The sequence below is a fragment of the Tauraco erythrolophus genome, chromosome 2, assembly GCF_009769465.1.
Source record: "Tauraco erythrolophus isolate bTauEry1 chromosome 2, bTauEry1.pri, whole genome shotgun sequence".
In the NCBI taxonomy this organism is placed as follows: Eukaryota; Metazoa; Chordata; class Aves; order Musophagiformes; family Musophagidae; genus Tauraco; species Tauraco erythrolophus.
Window position 1 is genome coordinate 26,770,844 of NC_141466.1, and position 16,769 is coordinate 26,787,612.

The 16,769-nt window shown below is 39.5% G+C and overlaps 1 protein-coding gene across 1 annotated transcript in view; it reads left to right on the plus strand.

The window, feature by feature from the left end:
* The window catches only part of MMS22L (MMS22 like, DNA repair protein), a 99,416-nt gene that overhangs the window by 17,589 nt on the left and 65,058 nt on the right, over positions 1–16,769 (plus strand). Inside the window, exons 9-11 of the mRNA XM_086608170.1 lie at positions 6,439–6,552; positions 8,408–8,587; positions 13,990–14,052. Of these exons, the coding sequence (XP_086464296.1) occupies positions 6,439–6,552; positions 8,408–8,587; positions 13,990–14,052 (357 nt within the window). The remainder of the gene's footprint in view (positions 1–6,438; positions 6,553–8,407; positions 8,588–13,989; positions 14,053–16,769) is intronic.

A 16,769-nucleotide genomic window follows, 5' to 3' on the forward strand; every position in this document is an offset into this window, starting at 1 on the left:
AAGAGCTTGTTTTGCCACCACTTTTTCTTCAGCTCTCCCTAGGCTTGGGCCACATAGCTTGAACTAGTTATATTTGAGATTCATTTCAAGTGGTGCTTGGACTTGAGCTGGGTCTTCAGCTGATGCCTCCTGTAGTATGCATTCATGGCTATAATCCAGTAATGGAAATAATGTCCCTCAAAATCACTGAAAACACAACTGTTACCTGTAATAGATGACACTGTCAGCTCATCACTAAAACATATAATTAAACTTTTAGTTGAGAATATTCAGAAGCGCAGTTCTTAACATTTGTGGGTATCCTTGGAAGGAGGAGGGACATAAACTCAAATCCTTCATAGTCATATATTCAAACTTGTTTCTTGGGCAGCTCTGATATCAAGACTTGGATCATGTACTGAGACTGTTGCGCTCTGAGATACATTTGGCAGAGAAATATATATCCTTGGATATCTTCTTTCTATTTTCAGCAGAACAACTCTGGCGCCAGAGCTCTATTGCCTCAACAGTACCCTTCTTACTAAGATACCGAACTCAGGATGTTGCAAGAGGAAATCCAAACTCTCTCTGAAGAAAACAGTGTCTTGGTTATCCTTAGTCTAACCAATGTCAATATAGTGTCTTGCCTTGATATCACTAGCCAAACTCTATCCTGGACGGATACTGCACGTCTCCTGCAGAAGACAGCCTCCTATATTGTAGAAGAGCACAGTAGTAGATTCAAGTAGTAGATGAATCAACAGGGCTGGGATCATCAACAGGGCTTTAAACTAGATGTGAAGGGGGTGGGGGGTATTGTCAGACTTAGAGGATTAACAGCCGAGGACGGCCCTCCATTGTCTGAAGAAAGGAGTGTAGGCAGGTGCCTTCAGCCTGCTGCCTCAGTGATACTAGGGGGTGATATGTGTAGTCAAGAGCAACACACAAGTTGCCTAGAGGTTAAAGAGAATCCCAAAAATAACAGCTCAGGTAATAAAACTTCCCCCCCTAGGGGTGCTGTGGGGTCGAAAGCCCAACTTACGTGCTTCTATACGAACGCACGCAGTATGGGCAATAAACAAGAGGAACTGGAAGCTCTTGCTATCCGGGGAAACTACGACATAGTTGCCATCACTGAAACATGGTGGGATGACTCGTATAACTGGAGTGCTACCATGGATGGCTACAAGCTCTTCAGGAGGGATAGGAGAGGTAGAAGGGGTGGTGGGGTTGCCCTGTATGTAAGGGAAGATCTAAACTGTTTAGAGTTAAGTGTTGGGGATGACCTAGTAGAATGTCTGTGGGTGAAAATCAAAGAGGGGCCTATGAAGGCGGATATTGTAGTGGGTATCTGCTACAGGCCACCCTATCAGGACAGTGAGACTGATGAGCTATTCTTTAAACAACTGGGGGAAGTCTCGCGCTCACTAGCCCTTGTCCTTATGGGTGACTTTAACCTGCCTGATGTCTGTTGGAAGTATAACATGGCAGTCAGGAAACAGTCTAGGCGGTTCCTGCAGAGTGTGGAGGACAACTTCCTCTCACAACTGGTTAGTGAACCGACTAGAGAAGGAGCTCCCCTAGACCTGCGGTTTGTGAACAGAGAAGGTCTTGTGGGAGATGTGAAGGTTGGAGGACGCCTGGGGCTTAGTGACCACGAGATAATAGAATTCTCAATTCTAGGGGAAGTTAGGAGGGGGAACACTAAAACGGCCAAGCTGGACTTTGGGAGAGCTGACTTTGGGCTGTTTAGAAGTCTGGTTAACAAAGTCCAATGGGAGACAGCTCTCAAGGGTAAGGGGGCGCAGGAGGGATGGTTACTATTCAAAAAGGAAATTCTGGAGGCACAGGAGTGAACTGTCCCTGTGTGCCGGAAGTCGAGCCGCCGGGGTAGAAAACCAGCTTGGATAACAAAGGAGATTTGGGAACATCTCAAAAGAAAAAGGGATGTCTACAAGTCTTGGAAGAATGGGCAGGCATCCAGGAATCAATACAGGGAGGAAGTTAGGGCATGTAGGGAGATAATCAGGGAGGCAAAAGCCCAATTGGAACTTAGACTAGCCAGCTCCGTAAGGGACAACAAAAAGTCTTTCTATAAATATATTAATAACAAAAGGAGGGCTAAAGATCACCTCCAGCCCCTACTGGACTCAGGGGGTACGTTAGTCACTAGGGATGAAGACAAGGCTGAGGTCCTTAATGCCTTCTTTGCCTCAGTCTTTAATAATAAGGTCAGCAGTTCCCAGGTGAGCTGGCCTTTGGTGTCTGAGTGCAGGGAGGGAGAGCAGATTGAAGCTCCTGTGATCCAAGAGGAACGGGTCAAGGATCTGCTCCTTCGGCTGGATGCCCACAAGTCTATGGGGCCTGATGGTATCCACCCGAGAGTCCTGAGAGAGCTGGCGGATGTCATTGCCAAACCCCTGTCCGTTATCTTTGGGCAGTCTTGGCTCACTGGGGAAGTTCCGCTGGACTGGAGGCTGGCGGATGTTACCCCCATTTACAAAAAAGGGCGGAAGGAGGATCCGGGGAACTACAGGCCTATCAGTCTGACCTCGGTGACGGGCAAAGTCATGGAACAGGTTATCTTGAGTGCTATTAATGAGCACATACAGGTTAACCGGGTGATCAGGCCCAGTCAACATGGGTTTATGAAAGGCAGGTCTTGCCAATCAAACCTGATCACCTTCTATGACAGGGTGACCCGCCTGGTTGACGAGGGAAGGGCTGTGGATGTAGTTTTCCTGGACCTCAGTAAAGCCTTTGATACAGTTTCTCATAGTGTTCTGGTGGAGAAACTGGTAACTGCTGGCCTGGATAGGCACACCCTCCTTTGGGTTAAAAACTGGCTGGATGGCCGGGCCCAAAGAGTGGTGGTAAATGGGGCTAAATCTGGCTGGAGGCCGGTCACCAGTGGGGTTCCCCAGGGCTCCGTGCTGGGTCCAGTTCTGTTTAACATCTTTATCAATGACCTGGATGAGGGGATTGAATGTACCCTCAGTAAATTTGCGGACGACACCAAGCTGGGAGGCTGTGCCGATCTGCTCGAGGGTAGGGAGGCCCTTCAGAGGGATTTGAACAGACTGGATCGTTGGGCTGAGGCCAATGGCATGAGCTTTAATAAGGCCAAGTGCAGAGTCCTTCACTTGGGGTATAAAAACCCCAAGCATCGCTATAGGCTCGGGGAGGAGTGGCTGGAGAGCTGCCTGGCGGAGAAGGACCTGGGGGTGTTGGTTGACTACCGGCTTGATATGAGCCAGCAGTGTGCCCAGGTGGCCAAAAAGGCCAATGGGATGCTGGCGTGTATCAAGAATAGTGTGACCAGCAGGAGCAGGGAAGTGATCCTGCCCCTGTACTCGGCACTTGTGAGGCCGCACCTGGAATATTGTGTCCAGCTTTGGGCCCCTCGCTTTAAGAGAGATATTGAGCTCCTGGAGCGAGTCCAAAGAAGGGCGACTAAACTGGTCAAGGGGCTGGAAAATAAAACTTATGAGGAGCGGCTGAGGGAGTTGGGGCTGTTTAGCCTGGAGAAGAGGAGGCTGAGGGGAGACCTGATTACGGCCTATAAATACTTGAGAAAAGATGGTGGGGAGGTAGGGGAGGGGCTCTTTACATTAGTGATGGGTGATAGAACAAGAGGAAATGGGCATAAGCTTAGTCAGGGGAGATTCAGGTTGGATGTTAGGAAGTATTTCTTCTCTGAAAGGGTTGTCAGCCACTGGAATAAGCTGCCCAGGGAGGTGGTTGAGTCCCCATCCCTGGATGTGTTTAAGAATAGGGTGGATGAGCTACTTGAGGATATGGTTTAATGGGGATTAGGGATGGTTGGACTCGATGATCTCTAAGGTCTTTTCCAACCTAGAAATCTATGAATCTATGAAGAAACATAGTTGCTGCAATAACTGGTACTCCATGTAAAAGGCCTGAAAATCTAACTTTTTAGATAGTTTGTGTACCTAATACTTCCATAAAATCCTCCAGTATTACAGTTTATCTGTAATAAGTAGACTGTTCCTTTTGCAGGGATCTCTTTTGCTTTTTGTTGATGCATCATAACCAGAGTATTTTTGAGGCATTCAGTTTGGGGAAGTTCGTAGTTAAATAAAAGTAGTTAAATAAAGTCTTTCAATAGACTTTAGTGGTCACACTGGAGTTTATCCTCAAGATAATATTTACATAAGATTAATTCAGGTTGGTGAGAGATTCCCCTGATGGATCTTTAATTAGAAGTGTGAGGAGGCATAGGCACGTGAAAAAACTCTAAACAGTATATGTGGAATGTGAATAATAGAATTATTTTTAGTATTTCAGTCTTGACGTCATGATGTTCTTAAATTGTTTGTCAGGCAATTTCATAGGGTAAGCAGGGTTCTTAATGGAGTGTCATACTTATAAATCATAGAATCACCATAGAATCATAGAATGGTTTGGGTTGGAAGGGACCTCAAAGATCATCTAGTTCCAAGTCCCCTGCCATGGGCAGGGACACCTTCCACTATATCAGGTTGCTCAAAGCCTCATCCAGCCTGGCCTTGAACACTTCCAGGGATGGGACATCCACAACTCTGGGCAACCTATTTCAGCACCTCACCACCCTCAGAGGGAAGCATTTCTTCCTTGTATCTAATTGAAATCTCCCCTCTTTCAGTTTAAAGCCATTGCCCCTTGTCCTATCACTACATGCCCTTGTAAAAAGTCCCTCTCCAGCTTTCCTGTAGGCCCCCTTTAAGTACTGGAAGGCTGCAATAAGATCACCTGGAGCCTTCTCTTCTCCAGGCTGAACAGCCCCAACTCTCTCAGCCTGTCTTCAGAGGAGAGGTGCTCCAGCCCCCTGACCATCTTTGTGGCCCTCCTCTGGACCCGCTCCAACAGATATTTCTAATTAAGTGTTCAGTATTTAAACATGATCTGGAGCTGTATGAAAACAGTACTTGTAAACATATTACTCTAAATACAAATGATAAATAAAAAGTATATATCCTTATAGAATATTATACAGATTTGAAACTATTGGTGATCTACTTATTCTTCTAATTGTGCGACTGTGGTTTTTAGTCATTCACTTCCACTTCTGTAATGTCTCTTTCCCACAGCTACTGCTGTCACTGGCATTGCGTGTTTTCCTTTAATTTTTAACTTACACTGTTAGGTTTCCAAATTCAGAAATGATTTTAAGTACCAGAATGATTCAATAATAGTTGTGCATGAATGTATCAGGAAGAGCATGAGGATATAAAAATTCAGGATTCACCTCATCACATCTAGGTGTCTAGGAGTTAGTTGGCTAAACTAGTCACCCAATGTCCTTTTTATTGTTAGGGAAGGATAGCAACAGTTCTTTCTTCTGCAGTGAATTAGATGAATTAGTCTTTCTAGGTGCCCATTCCCCTCTGTTTGCTTTAGAGGGATGTAGGGTGATTATTCAAACTTGGACTACTCGCTGTTTAGGGATAAATTAAGTATGAGCTGCTTTGTCTTGTCCCTTTTCTTTCTACATTTCTGCCATTATGTCCTTGCTGAAGGTAAAATGTGCTGAATTATGCTATTTAGCCAAAGCTTTTCTTGCTGTTTTTACTACCTCTGAATACAGTTCAGTGGATTCATAGGTCCTAAGATAGAATAAGTAAAGTTTTGTCTATACTATGGTTATTTCAAATACAGTGCTGGTAGGTCTTAAAAACATTAAAGTGTACAGAGAATTTTTATATATTTAGCACTTCCTTTTGCTGTTTTGCTTATTTTGTTTCACGATTCAGGGAATGTAAAACTGAAAGATGAATCACAGAAGACTACTTTGCATTTGAAATGCATCAGTCTGAGTGAATTTTGTTAAATATGGAATAGTAATCAAATAACGTACATGACTTGAAATATGCTGTTTTCTGCATATTAAAAGAATGCCTTGCAGTAAATTTACCGAAAAGCAGATTTTGTGAAATGTTGTGGGAACATTAACATCCTCATGCCAACAGAAACGTATTCTACTAGCATTATGGCTGGTCATTAAGGATTTTTCAGTTAAAAATAACAACAATAATAGCTATTAAATCTTTGGAAATCTTTTTCTTATCTTCCCAAGAACATAAAGAAAATCTAATCAATCATTTTCTCTTTTCCGTTGTGTCAGGCAATGAATCAGTATTTATTTCAATTCTGTTTCATTTAGGTCTCAGAAACCCATTTTCATTTGATTAAATAATGTTTTAAAGTAGCTCAGAAGAAACTAAGAAATAGCACAACCTGTAAGTTATGTAGAATTAGGAAACAGTCTTTGTCGTATGAGAATATATTTTGGATGTTAATGAAATAATGCACTTTCCCATGTGTAATTGTAGCAATATTATTTAACTGAAAAAAACCCACAGCAACCAAGCAGCCAAAACCAGAGGAAATATTGGCACATAAAATGCAATTTCAAAAATAACACTTCTCTGAATAATTGTGTTGCATATTCTCTTTCAGGTGAGACCTTCTGAGGCTCTTACTAATCACCATTATCCCTGTACCTGTGTTAAAGAATTATGGATTCTACTTATTCAGCTGCTGGACCACAGAAATAAAGGGTCTCACACAGAGGTAGTGGAAGAATACTTGTTACGTATGCATGCATGTTACATATGCAATACAATCGCCAAATGTTCCCAGATTGCCATGAATGCACTAGTTCACATATCTGGTGACAGAACTGGACTTTACATTTGCTTTAGGACGACTGCATGCAAACCGTGATGCTTTAGACCACTGTCGTGAATGTGCATCGAGTCTCGACTCTAGGTTTGCAGTGTACTGTTTGGTTGTGTCCTAGGGCACGGATAAGGAGTGCTCCTTGGGCTAAGAAAAGCAAAGCAAGCGAACAGAGTGTGAAAGTTGTATGGTAGGACAAAAGAAAAGAAACTATCTTTACTCAGTTTTCAAATTTTTATTATTATTTACAATTTATGTGTTATGTCATACAATGATTCATCTCCAGGCATTAGAAACACGGGTACAGCCAGACCAATGATCCATCTAGCCCATGTTTCTGTCTTTGATACCCATACTTTAACTAGCTTTACAAGAACCACCTGGTTTTTGTTCTTGAATCTTGTAGTTGCTGACTTCTTTTGATGCCCCCTTATACTTTTATTGGAAGAGCCAATCACTACCTGTTCCTCTTCCTTATGCCAATATGACCATGTGTCTCTTCAGGCTTTTTTTTTCTGATACCTCCTGATTTCTGCCTTTTCTAGGCTGAAGAGTTTTAATGTATTCAGTCATTCTTTTTACAAGTGCCATTCTCTACCTGTGGTCATCTTTTTCACCCTTCTCTGAGCTTTTTTTCATACTACTACATCCTGTTTCAAATGGCAGAGTACCAGGATTGCATGCAGTATTCAAAGTATGGATTAGGTGGCCATATGAGTTTATACACAATGATATGCATGATGATGTTTTCTATTTTGTTCTTTTCCTTTGCTAATATTTTCTAGTGTCATGCTTTTTCTTTCTTGACTACTGGTTAAAATTGAGCTGATGTTTCTCTTAATGAATATTAAGTGTCAAAATCCTTTAAAATCCTTTAAAATTTTTTCTGAAATAATCTTCATAAAAAACAAAGCTGCCATCTGCACAATGAGTACTGTTCACTTCGTATAGAAGGAAGTACTTCACAGTAGAGTGTTTTTACTGATAGCTATTTACTTGTTAGTGGCAACAGAGGTCAAGGTGGACAACACAAGTGAAACTTCATTAGTGTTAAGTGTTTGCACTAGCCCTACCACTTTGAAGCATAAGTTAGGATCAGGACCCAGCTAAGGTGAGTGAAATACAGGTGCAAAGAGGTCCCAGAGAGTTTCCGTATAATTAGGGAAGATAGGCACAGGCTGTTAAGAAGATATAATGTTGTGGTATAGAAGGGATGTGAGCCAAAGAGAATTAATTGATTTGTCAGTGCTGGAACAGACTTGGAACAAAACCAGGGAATTTGAACCTCAGTTTGCTGTCTTTCCAACTGATTCTCTACCATCTACTACTATCTTCCTCTTGGTTAGGTTAGTCTGGCACTAAAAGTTTTTCAAAAATCTGTTATAAAAAGTCTTCATTAAAGAACTCTGTCTCTCTCATGTGAGTGTTGATGCACCATCCTGTCTGTACATCATCATTCCATCAGCTTGTAATTTTGCCTGTGAAGTATCACACTGTGTTCTTCCTTGCGACTAAAGCTTGTCCTTTCACATTGCTTTCTACTGGCATTTGAGAGAGGACATTCTAATTTACCTCCAGGTTTTCTCTGGTAATACTGAACACTGTTTTGGTTCTTTTCTTTAAATGACTGTAATTTTGCTTTTCTCTGTAAACGCAAATTAATCAATAGGACAGTATTGTAGAGAAAATTGTTAACATAGGCTTTGTTGTTCAACATAGTTCAAATTTACTTTTGCGTTTTCTGCAGTCTTTCTGGAGCTTGGTGAACAAAACTCTAAAGAATATATTTGAAAGGCCAAGTAGTTCTGAAAGGATATCTGGTTTTGAATCAATTCAGTGTAAAGACCCACTGAGTTTTAGCTGGTGGATTATTACTCATCTGGCATCACTCTACCAGTTTGACCGTAATGGAAAACTAGATGAAAAGGTGGGTATGCTTTTTTTTTTTCTAAAAACCTAAAAGTTATTGTAACTTATTTAAGTCTCTAACTCTTCTTGATTATTTTTGTTGACTGAAAACAATTCATGTTGTAATACAGGAATTTTCCTTAAAAGGTCCTTCAAGGTTGTTGGTGTTAAGGTGTGCTTTGTACACAAGTAAACATTCCAGGAGCCCCTTGAGATATTCATGTTATACACCAGAGATTCAGTAGATTACTATATTAAGGAAACTTGAGATATCCCAACTAGTTAGTAGCACATATACTTAATAATGTAGGGTATGTTTTAAGACTGTCTGCCTGCAGCATAAATGCTTCACTGGGTTTGTTGTTTTAGCAACCAAACACATTAGGTTGTATCATATGAAGTATGAACCTCCAACATTGACTGCGTAATTGTTAATGCCACTTTTTTAAAAAAAAAAAAAAAGCAGTAGCTCTGCTCTGGATAAATTCCGGTCTGTCTAATTCCATTCCCTTTGCATCACAGCAATGGCACAATGAGGTGCATATATATTCGTGTATACTGCTTAATCTTCTGTGTTGGTGTGGTACCAATAGACACTGTCTAATAACTGTTGAATTCAAGCTTCGGCTTAGGAAGTTCTGGCAGTAACTTGCAAGAAACTTTCTTTTAGAAGATAGTCTTAGATTTTCCTGCTGGCTGGAGCGGACTAGTCCCTGATTGATCAGGTTCTTGTCTGTGAATCTCATTGTGAGGGACTTGCCATTACCATGCGTTCTGTAAGGGGCCTGGATGAAACAAACCTGCACATGCCATTCCTACACCTGTAAGATGTATGCAGGGCCATGCTTGGTACTGATGCATCAGATTCCTTCATGGACCTCACTGCAGTTTTCTGCAGTTCTGAAGACATGTAAACCCTGACTCTTCTTCAGTCTCAACTCTGAGATTCATCCTGCCTAGTTTTAAGTTTCTAAGCCTTAGTTAGGAAGGAAGGAGGTGCTTGCTGAAGCAATTCATCCGTTTTGAGAGGTATGAAAGCTGCCATTTTTTCTTAATTGACTGTGAAGGGAGCTGACTAGAAGCCAAAGAAATATCTGAAGACCCAGCAATCCAGGTTTTTTTGTGATTTGTTTTTTTTTTTTATCTGATAGTGTTTTTGGCACTAGGGAGAATCAGGATGTGTCATCTTCTGTCATCTGTCTTTCTGTTCTTCTATCTTTTGCCTCATTGTAGTTGTGTTTGGGTTTGGGGTTTTTTTTGATTTTACATTTCAGCTGGATTGTTTATAATCCCTAGTTTGCCAAGCATCAGCTCTATGCAGCTTATTCCACAAGTTGGGCTAAATTGCCCTTTCTTGTGAAGTGTCTTTTATTATTTTTAATTTAATAGTGTGTATTAAAACTGGAAAGGTCATACCCTTTTTCTGTTAAAATCTTCGCCATGATTTTCCGTGCTGACTTAGGATGAAAGGTTAAAACATGCGTGTGAACTGAAGATCTGTAAAGAGGAAAGAGTCTGATCACATCAGTTAACCACTTTGTTTTGATAACTTAAAAATCCCCCCTCCTTTAAAAGCATCAATGTATAAAGATAGAGGAAATGAAAAATGTTGAGCTTTTGTGAATGCTTTTAATCCTAAGTAAAATTAGATTTTCTAATAAAAGTAAGAATTTATTTTCTTTATATCTGGCAAAAATTCCCTGATTTGTCAAAAAAAAAAAAGAAAGAGAAGGTGTGGTAACTCAGTGCTTGAATAGTTAGTTGAAAAACTCATGTCCATTTCTGGTGAGTAGAGAACTTGATGAACGTGGGATGCTTATGCTTCTGCTCTTGCGGGTTGACAGATCTTTTAGGATCCCACGGCAGACTGCTCATTATTATGTGGTTCAGTCTTTACTGATAATGCCCTGGCAAAATAAAGCAACTTTTTACACATTCGTACAGTGTAAAATTGCAGACCACATCTGGTTGTTACACTGAAGGTTGTCTCAAGCTTCCCTTGCTTTTGCCCCTTTACTACAGTAATGAGGGAGGACCACAGTCCATAGTGTATTTCAGAGGGACATTGGGAAGATAGAATTACTATGCTCCCTCCTTATTAGAGGAAGTTAGATGGAGAGACAAGGTTATTCCCAGGTCAAATACAGAAACCAGTGTGAAGCAGACATTTATCCTGAGTTTCTTATATTTTATGCCCTAATCAAAATGCAGTGATACTGTTGACTTTGATCATTGGATTTTTTTTTTCTTGTCTCTTATACTGATACATACTATGTATTTAGCCTCGTGAGAGATTATTTTTTGCCTCAGGCACTATATTATTTAAATAAGCCAAACAGACGTAGAATGGAAAAAAGGATTCCTGTTGTTCATATTTTAGAGTAGGAATCTGAGACACAGTAACAGGAAGTTACTTGCCCAAGATTAAATAATATTTATTCCTTAGAGCTCACCTGGGAGAAGACAATTTCCAGAATTTCCATCCTGTGTGCATTCCTCTTGATGTTTCCAGTAGTCTTTTTTGTTCAGACTGTTCGCTGTGCTTCGCAATTTTGAGTGTGGCTGTGAGTTTGTCCAGGGATCCTTGTTCTCTTAAGTGCCATGGGTGCTTACAAAAAAATCTATCAGTAACAACACTGCCTTTTCATGCACCAGAAGAATGTAGTCTGTCATAGGTAGTTGATGGTAACCATTTCTTTAGTTTCCATCCTCCCTCAAATTACAGCCTCAAACATTCTTTGAACATTATAGGATAAAATAGTCCATGATATAAATTTGTGAAGTCGGTGGTATTACATCAGGGCTCAATGTAGTCCTGTTTTGTTGGTTAAACATGTGATGCGATAGCTTCATGACACAGGCTTTCTTTTAATTAACTGTGATCAGAGGTGGGAGGGTGATGTGCCACAGTGATGGTTATTCATGTGCTCTGTAGCAAAAATTGCCTCTAAGCCTGTGTCATCTGTGGAAGGTTTTCAATTTTTTAATGTGGTCTGCATGGCCTTGAGGTTATTACGAAAGCTTTTAAAATTCTAAATAGGTTTCAGACTTGCTTCTTTTTATTTTTTCCCCTTTAGCTTATATAACGTAATTTCAAATATGCAATGATTCATATATATCGAATATATATCTCATACATATGAAACCATTTTTTTTAAACTAGAAAATTTTGGCCAGGTCTCCTAGAGACTTTGTTATGAGGGATGTATAGTAAATGTCTCTTTCCATAACCTCACATTCAGGTCCCACTTCACTCTTGAAAAGCTGGATTTATACATTTAAAAACCAAATGGGACCTGATGAGAAAATTTGCTACTTCTAAACATTGCAGGGGTCAATTTCAATATACTGTGGGCCAGGGAAATATAGGCAGAATTACTTGGGGCTAGGAATTCTTGCCTTTGAATAGAATAATCCGAAATGACTACGTGGCAAGATATGCAAACATGGACTTCCCACTGAGAAGCCTAGTACAGCTCCTCCAGGTAGTCAGCTGTTAGTCTTTGCAAAAGTTTCTCCCCGAGAACCCAGAGGGTCTCAGCTCAAGTTGTTAGTTTTAGCAGCACTTCTATGCACTATAACATCTTCAGGTTCTGTTGATTTTAGTGTTTGAGGATGGAGGGAGGATGTTGTAAGCCAGCAGGTTTGGAGTAAGAGATGTAGATTGTACATATTCTCTGACAAGGATGGATTGTAAACAGTTGCCATGCCATATTGCCAGTGTAGCACGGAATACTGTTAGGATGTAAATTTAGTGGGATTTGAATGAAACAAGTCTGTTAAAAGATAGAGACAATTGAGGCTAAAAATAGAGGTGGTTGGTGTCATTCTTTTCTGAGTTTGGGCTGAACCTGAGTGCACTCTTGTAATCAATGCCAGTTGGCATCAGGAGTTTGCCCTAGATTACTCCAGGATCTTGTAAGGTGATCTGCAGCTGAGCTGGAACTTTGGCAATAGACACCTTTTGTATAAATCATGCATCCTTGGACTATGGGAGTGCTAAAAGCATGTTCTGAGCAGTCTGATTGAGACGTTCAGAGGTCTCATAGCCATTTAGCATGACTCTTAATATCAACTTATCTCTGATAAATCTGGCTTTTGAGCAATTGATTAGCTTTACTTGGAATCTGCAGTAGGACCATGCCAGCATGTAGGTATTCACATGATGTACATCAAGCTCAAAAACGCAGCAATCAAAATAAAAATCTGATGTAAATACTAGCCAGAACTGTCTGGGAGTGCTGATTGTACACTTCCTGGGTTTTGCTTATTATTGAAGTGCTGCCTTTACTCCTTGGCTACTTGTTGATGCAGTGGCCTCTCCTCCTGACAGGATGCTAGCTCTGGTTTCATGGTACAAAGGCTTTGGCATCAATAACAGCTTAAGAAGTCTTGTTTACCGCCCTAGGCATGATATACCCTTTGCTGTTCTGGCACAATGATTTGTGTCCCTATTCTATGACCTAGGTCAGGCCCTCCTCCCTTTTTCATTCTTTCTTTCTTTCATAAAGCTCTGGGTTGGTTCACTGATCTGGTTCACACTGTGTCCCACAAACAGAAGTACCAGAACTAATGAGCAGCAGCAGGGTAGGAAGAACAGCTGGCAGGATGAGGAGGAAGCAGTGGGAACTCCTTAACTGACACTGCTTAAGTTCCTGAATTGTGAAATCACAGCTTTAGCATAACTTTCTGCAGATCTGTCCTTTCATTCGTATTTGTTCCATGAACAGTCTACAGACTGCAACTTGCTACCATTGGCAACCTTTCAGAATTCTCTTTTTCTTTCCGTGCAAAAATGTAAAGCCACGAAGTAGCCAGTTGTGTTACATACATATTAGTGCATCTTTTTAAAGAGTTCATATTTAGAAGTCTCTCAATACTCTCCAGAGTATTGTTCTCCAGAGTTTCTGTCTATATAGGCCATTACTATCTGGCCAACTCTTTACTGAATTGGCAAAAAAATCCTTAATGTTTGGCCAGTGAAAAATGAGTTGAGTAGTTTTGTTCATTGAAAAAGAAAAAAAACAAGAAAAGGTGAGATTGTGCCTTTTTCTCCTTCTTATCCTTTATCTCTTCCTTTTTACAGAATGTTAAAGGAAAAAATTGTAAGACATACTGCTTGTACTAATAAAAAATGCCTGAATGTTTTACTTCTTTACTAAAAGCAAAGGTTTGGATTGCAAATTAGTCCCTTAAACCAGTTTAAATTGCGTACTCTTTATTTTTGGCTCTATTTATTTTTGAGGCCTAATTTTTAGGACAGATATCAATTACATTCATAAAACCAATGATGACTACAATATGCTGTCATGAAATGAAATATTTCTGGAAATCTCTTGCCTGCTTATTTTCATGTTATTATATAATGATTCCTGTGAGGAATACAAATGCTGTTTCATGCTGATAATCGTTATTTTTCAGAAGCAGAAGGAATCCAATTGGAAATTTGTGGAAGAACTCCTTAAAAAATCCACTGATGCTCAAGTAAGTCTGTAAAGGAAGAAATAATGAACAAGAAAAGTGTCAGGCATGCTTTCAGGAAAAGACAGTGCATGAAACAAAGTCCAAATAACAAGTGTATTTTTGGAATTCGAGTGTTTTTATCACAGGTAAATGAACATCCTAGACGTAGTTGAACTATGGCAGTATATAGTTCCACTCTTGTTAGCAGTTACACTTGCTTTAAAGTGGTTGTGCTTGATGCTAAATTGTCAGATAAAGGAAGAAGATAATTATCCTGGAAGGGTAGGTATATGGCTGCTCAGACAAGATGTATTCAGAATAAGAACTGGATGCTTAGAAAATGTAAACCAGATACTGAATGTAAGGATATCAAGTTGAGGAGACATGATGAGGGAGATAGTCAGTTGCATTGAAAATTCAGCTATATCCTCATCACAGTGGGAAGGTGACTTGCCTTGCTGAGCAATTTGTCTTACAGGCTTGAATCAAACTCTTACTGATAAGGTTCTAGTTTCTGAGCACTCATTTCATACCTTATCATTTTTCTTTCTGCAGAACTGTTAATGCAATGCTTCATGGCCCAGAGGTCAGAATTGACCTCCTTTTAAAATGCTTTTAAATATGCTGTTCATCACGTTTTTAAATTTGTTACGTTGCAGCTCTGTAAATTTGTTCTGAAGTTACATGGTACAGATTGTAAATGCTCTATCAGCAACAGCTATAAAAATAATTTCTTTAATTTGTGTATACTTAAGATGAGAATAAACATGTTTATTTTTTTAATTTGCTCTCAGCTGAAATACAAAAAAATCCTGCAAAGCTCTGTTCTTGAGAGCAGAAGAGGAATCAGTTCTTTTTTATTATTATTATCACTGCCTTGCTTATGCAGTTGCAACAGCTGTGGTTGAAGCTGCAGTATGGAACAATACTTGTTACAACTACAGTTTTTACAAAAAGATATTTTGTAGTTGTTATGATAGTTGAAACGATAGATAGGGTATTAAAAACTTGAAGAATCATGCTATACCTAAACTCTAACATTTGTTTATGTAGTCTTTCAGCTGAAGAGGTTAGCGCTTTTTAAATGATTTCACAGTATATAATTGAATACACACATTTCATATACATTAAAACTACAGTGATGACATCACTTATTGGACGCTTACTGTTCTGTGAGAGACTAGAGAGATGTGGATAAGAAGCATAAAAACTGAGTAGCTTATTAGCCACCTTCCTCTGTGGCATCTTCTGTATGTCAGCAACCTGAGAAACAGTAAGAGGACACTTGCAGTTACATTTTTTTTTTCAAAATAGTTCTCTTTATCATGTGAACGTTTATTATTTTGAATAAAGATTACTCTGAAGTTGAATATATGTGAAATACACAGCTTTTTTATGCTTCTGTTAAACAAGTGTTGAATTGTCGACAGTTTTGAAAGGCAGCTAGGTGGCCAAGTTCAGAAGATTTGGGTAATGGGTCAATCATGACACAGTAACATGAGGCAAATATCTGTTTTAATTTCCAAAGGCAACCACTGTTGGAATTAAAACAAGCCCTGATTTGCCAAGGGTATATTTGCAACTATTACCAACCGTCTAAGGAGCCATCTAGTTTATTTTCTTCTTTTTTAATTTGTTCATTATTTTTTCTTACATTGTGGAGTTAACTGCTTGTAGGAAATGCTCCTTGGAGAGCATTAGTTCCCTATATGAGCACGTAAAAGTGCATGAAGATACTTTTATGAAAAAATGCATCCCGATTCCTATTCCTGCACACCAGCCTTCTTGACAGTGTCTAGGAAGGAGATTTTCTTTTACCGGTAGACATGTCCATCCCCTCTGTTGATCCATCAGCTTCATGTGACCACTCTTAACTTTTATCTTACCCTTTGGTATCTCTGAATTATCTGCCGAGTGAGTATTTTTGAGACCAGAAAATATAGGAATGAGAAGCACGATAAGATATCAAGAAGTCTATAATGAAATGGAACATGGAGAAGCAGCAAAAATACTCTATTTGTAAACTGTAAGTAAAGATAGGAGCAATACCTGAGCAAGTGTAGAGTACTGCTTCCTTGGATATATCATTTCAGCTTCAAACAGTTGACATACTGGTGAGTTTCTTAGCCAGAAACTGCTCTCTTAGAATTCTTGATGGATACAGTTTAAGACAATTACTCATGTGAAAGATCTCCCATCTGTATCACAAAAAAGGACATTGTGGGGAAACTAGTTGCATGAGATATTCCCTACTTCTGTTGTAATTTGGGTTTCTGTTACTGGGCTAATGATGAAAGTAGAGCTGGTTTACAATTCCATCTGTACTACAAAATGGAAATTGTTGCACTAGGAATATTAACATACGTATATTTGTGTACTAGACAACATCAAAACAAATGAATTTATGGATTGTCAGTATAAGATGGATTTGTTCTTACAAAATTTTATTGTAAGTGAGAACCAAAAGCTCTTTTGTTCATAAGAACTAGTAGCAATTTCTTATTAGCCTTCTCTCATTTTAGAAAATGCTTCATGTTTTTTTATTTCTGCCTCGATTTTGTTATACCTTCACTATATTTTTCATTTAATTCTACTCTGAAAGAGATACAGAAGTATTTGTTGGAGTTCTAGGAAACCAATTTTTTACTACAGTAGGAGGTCATAAGAGAAAAATGTTGTGTTTAGATAGTACTATCATTTTGATAGTATCTGGTGTTCCTCCCTTCTGCGATAAATTA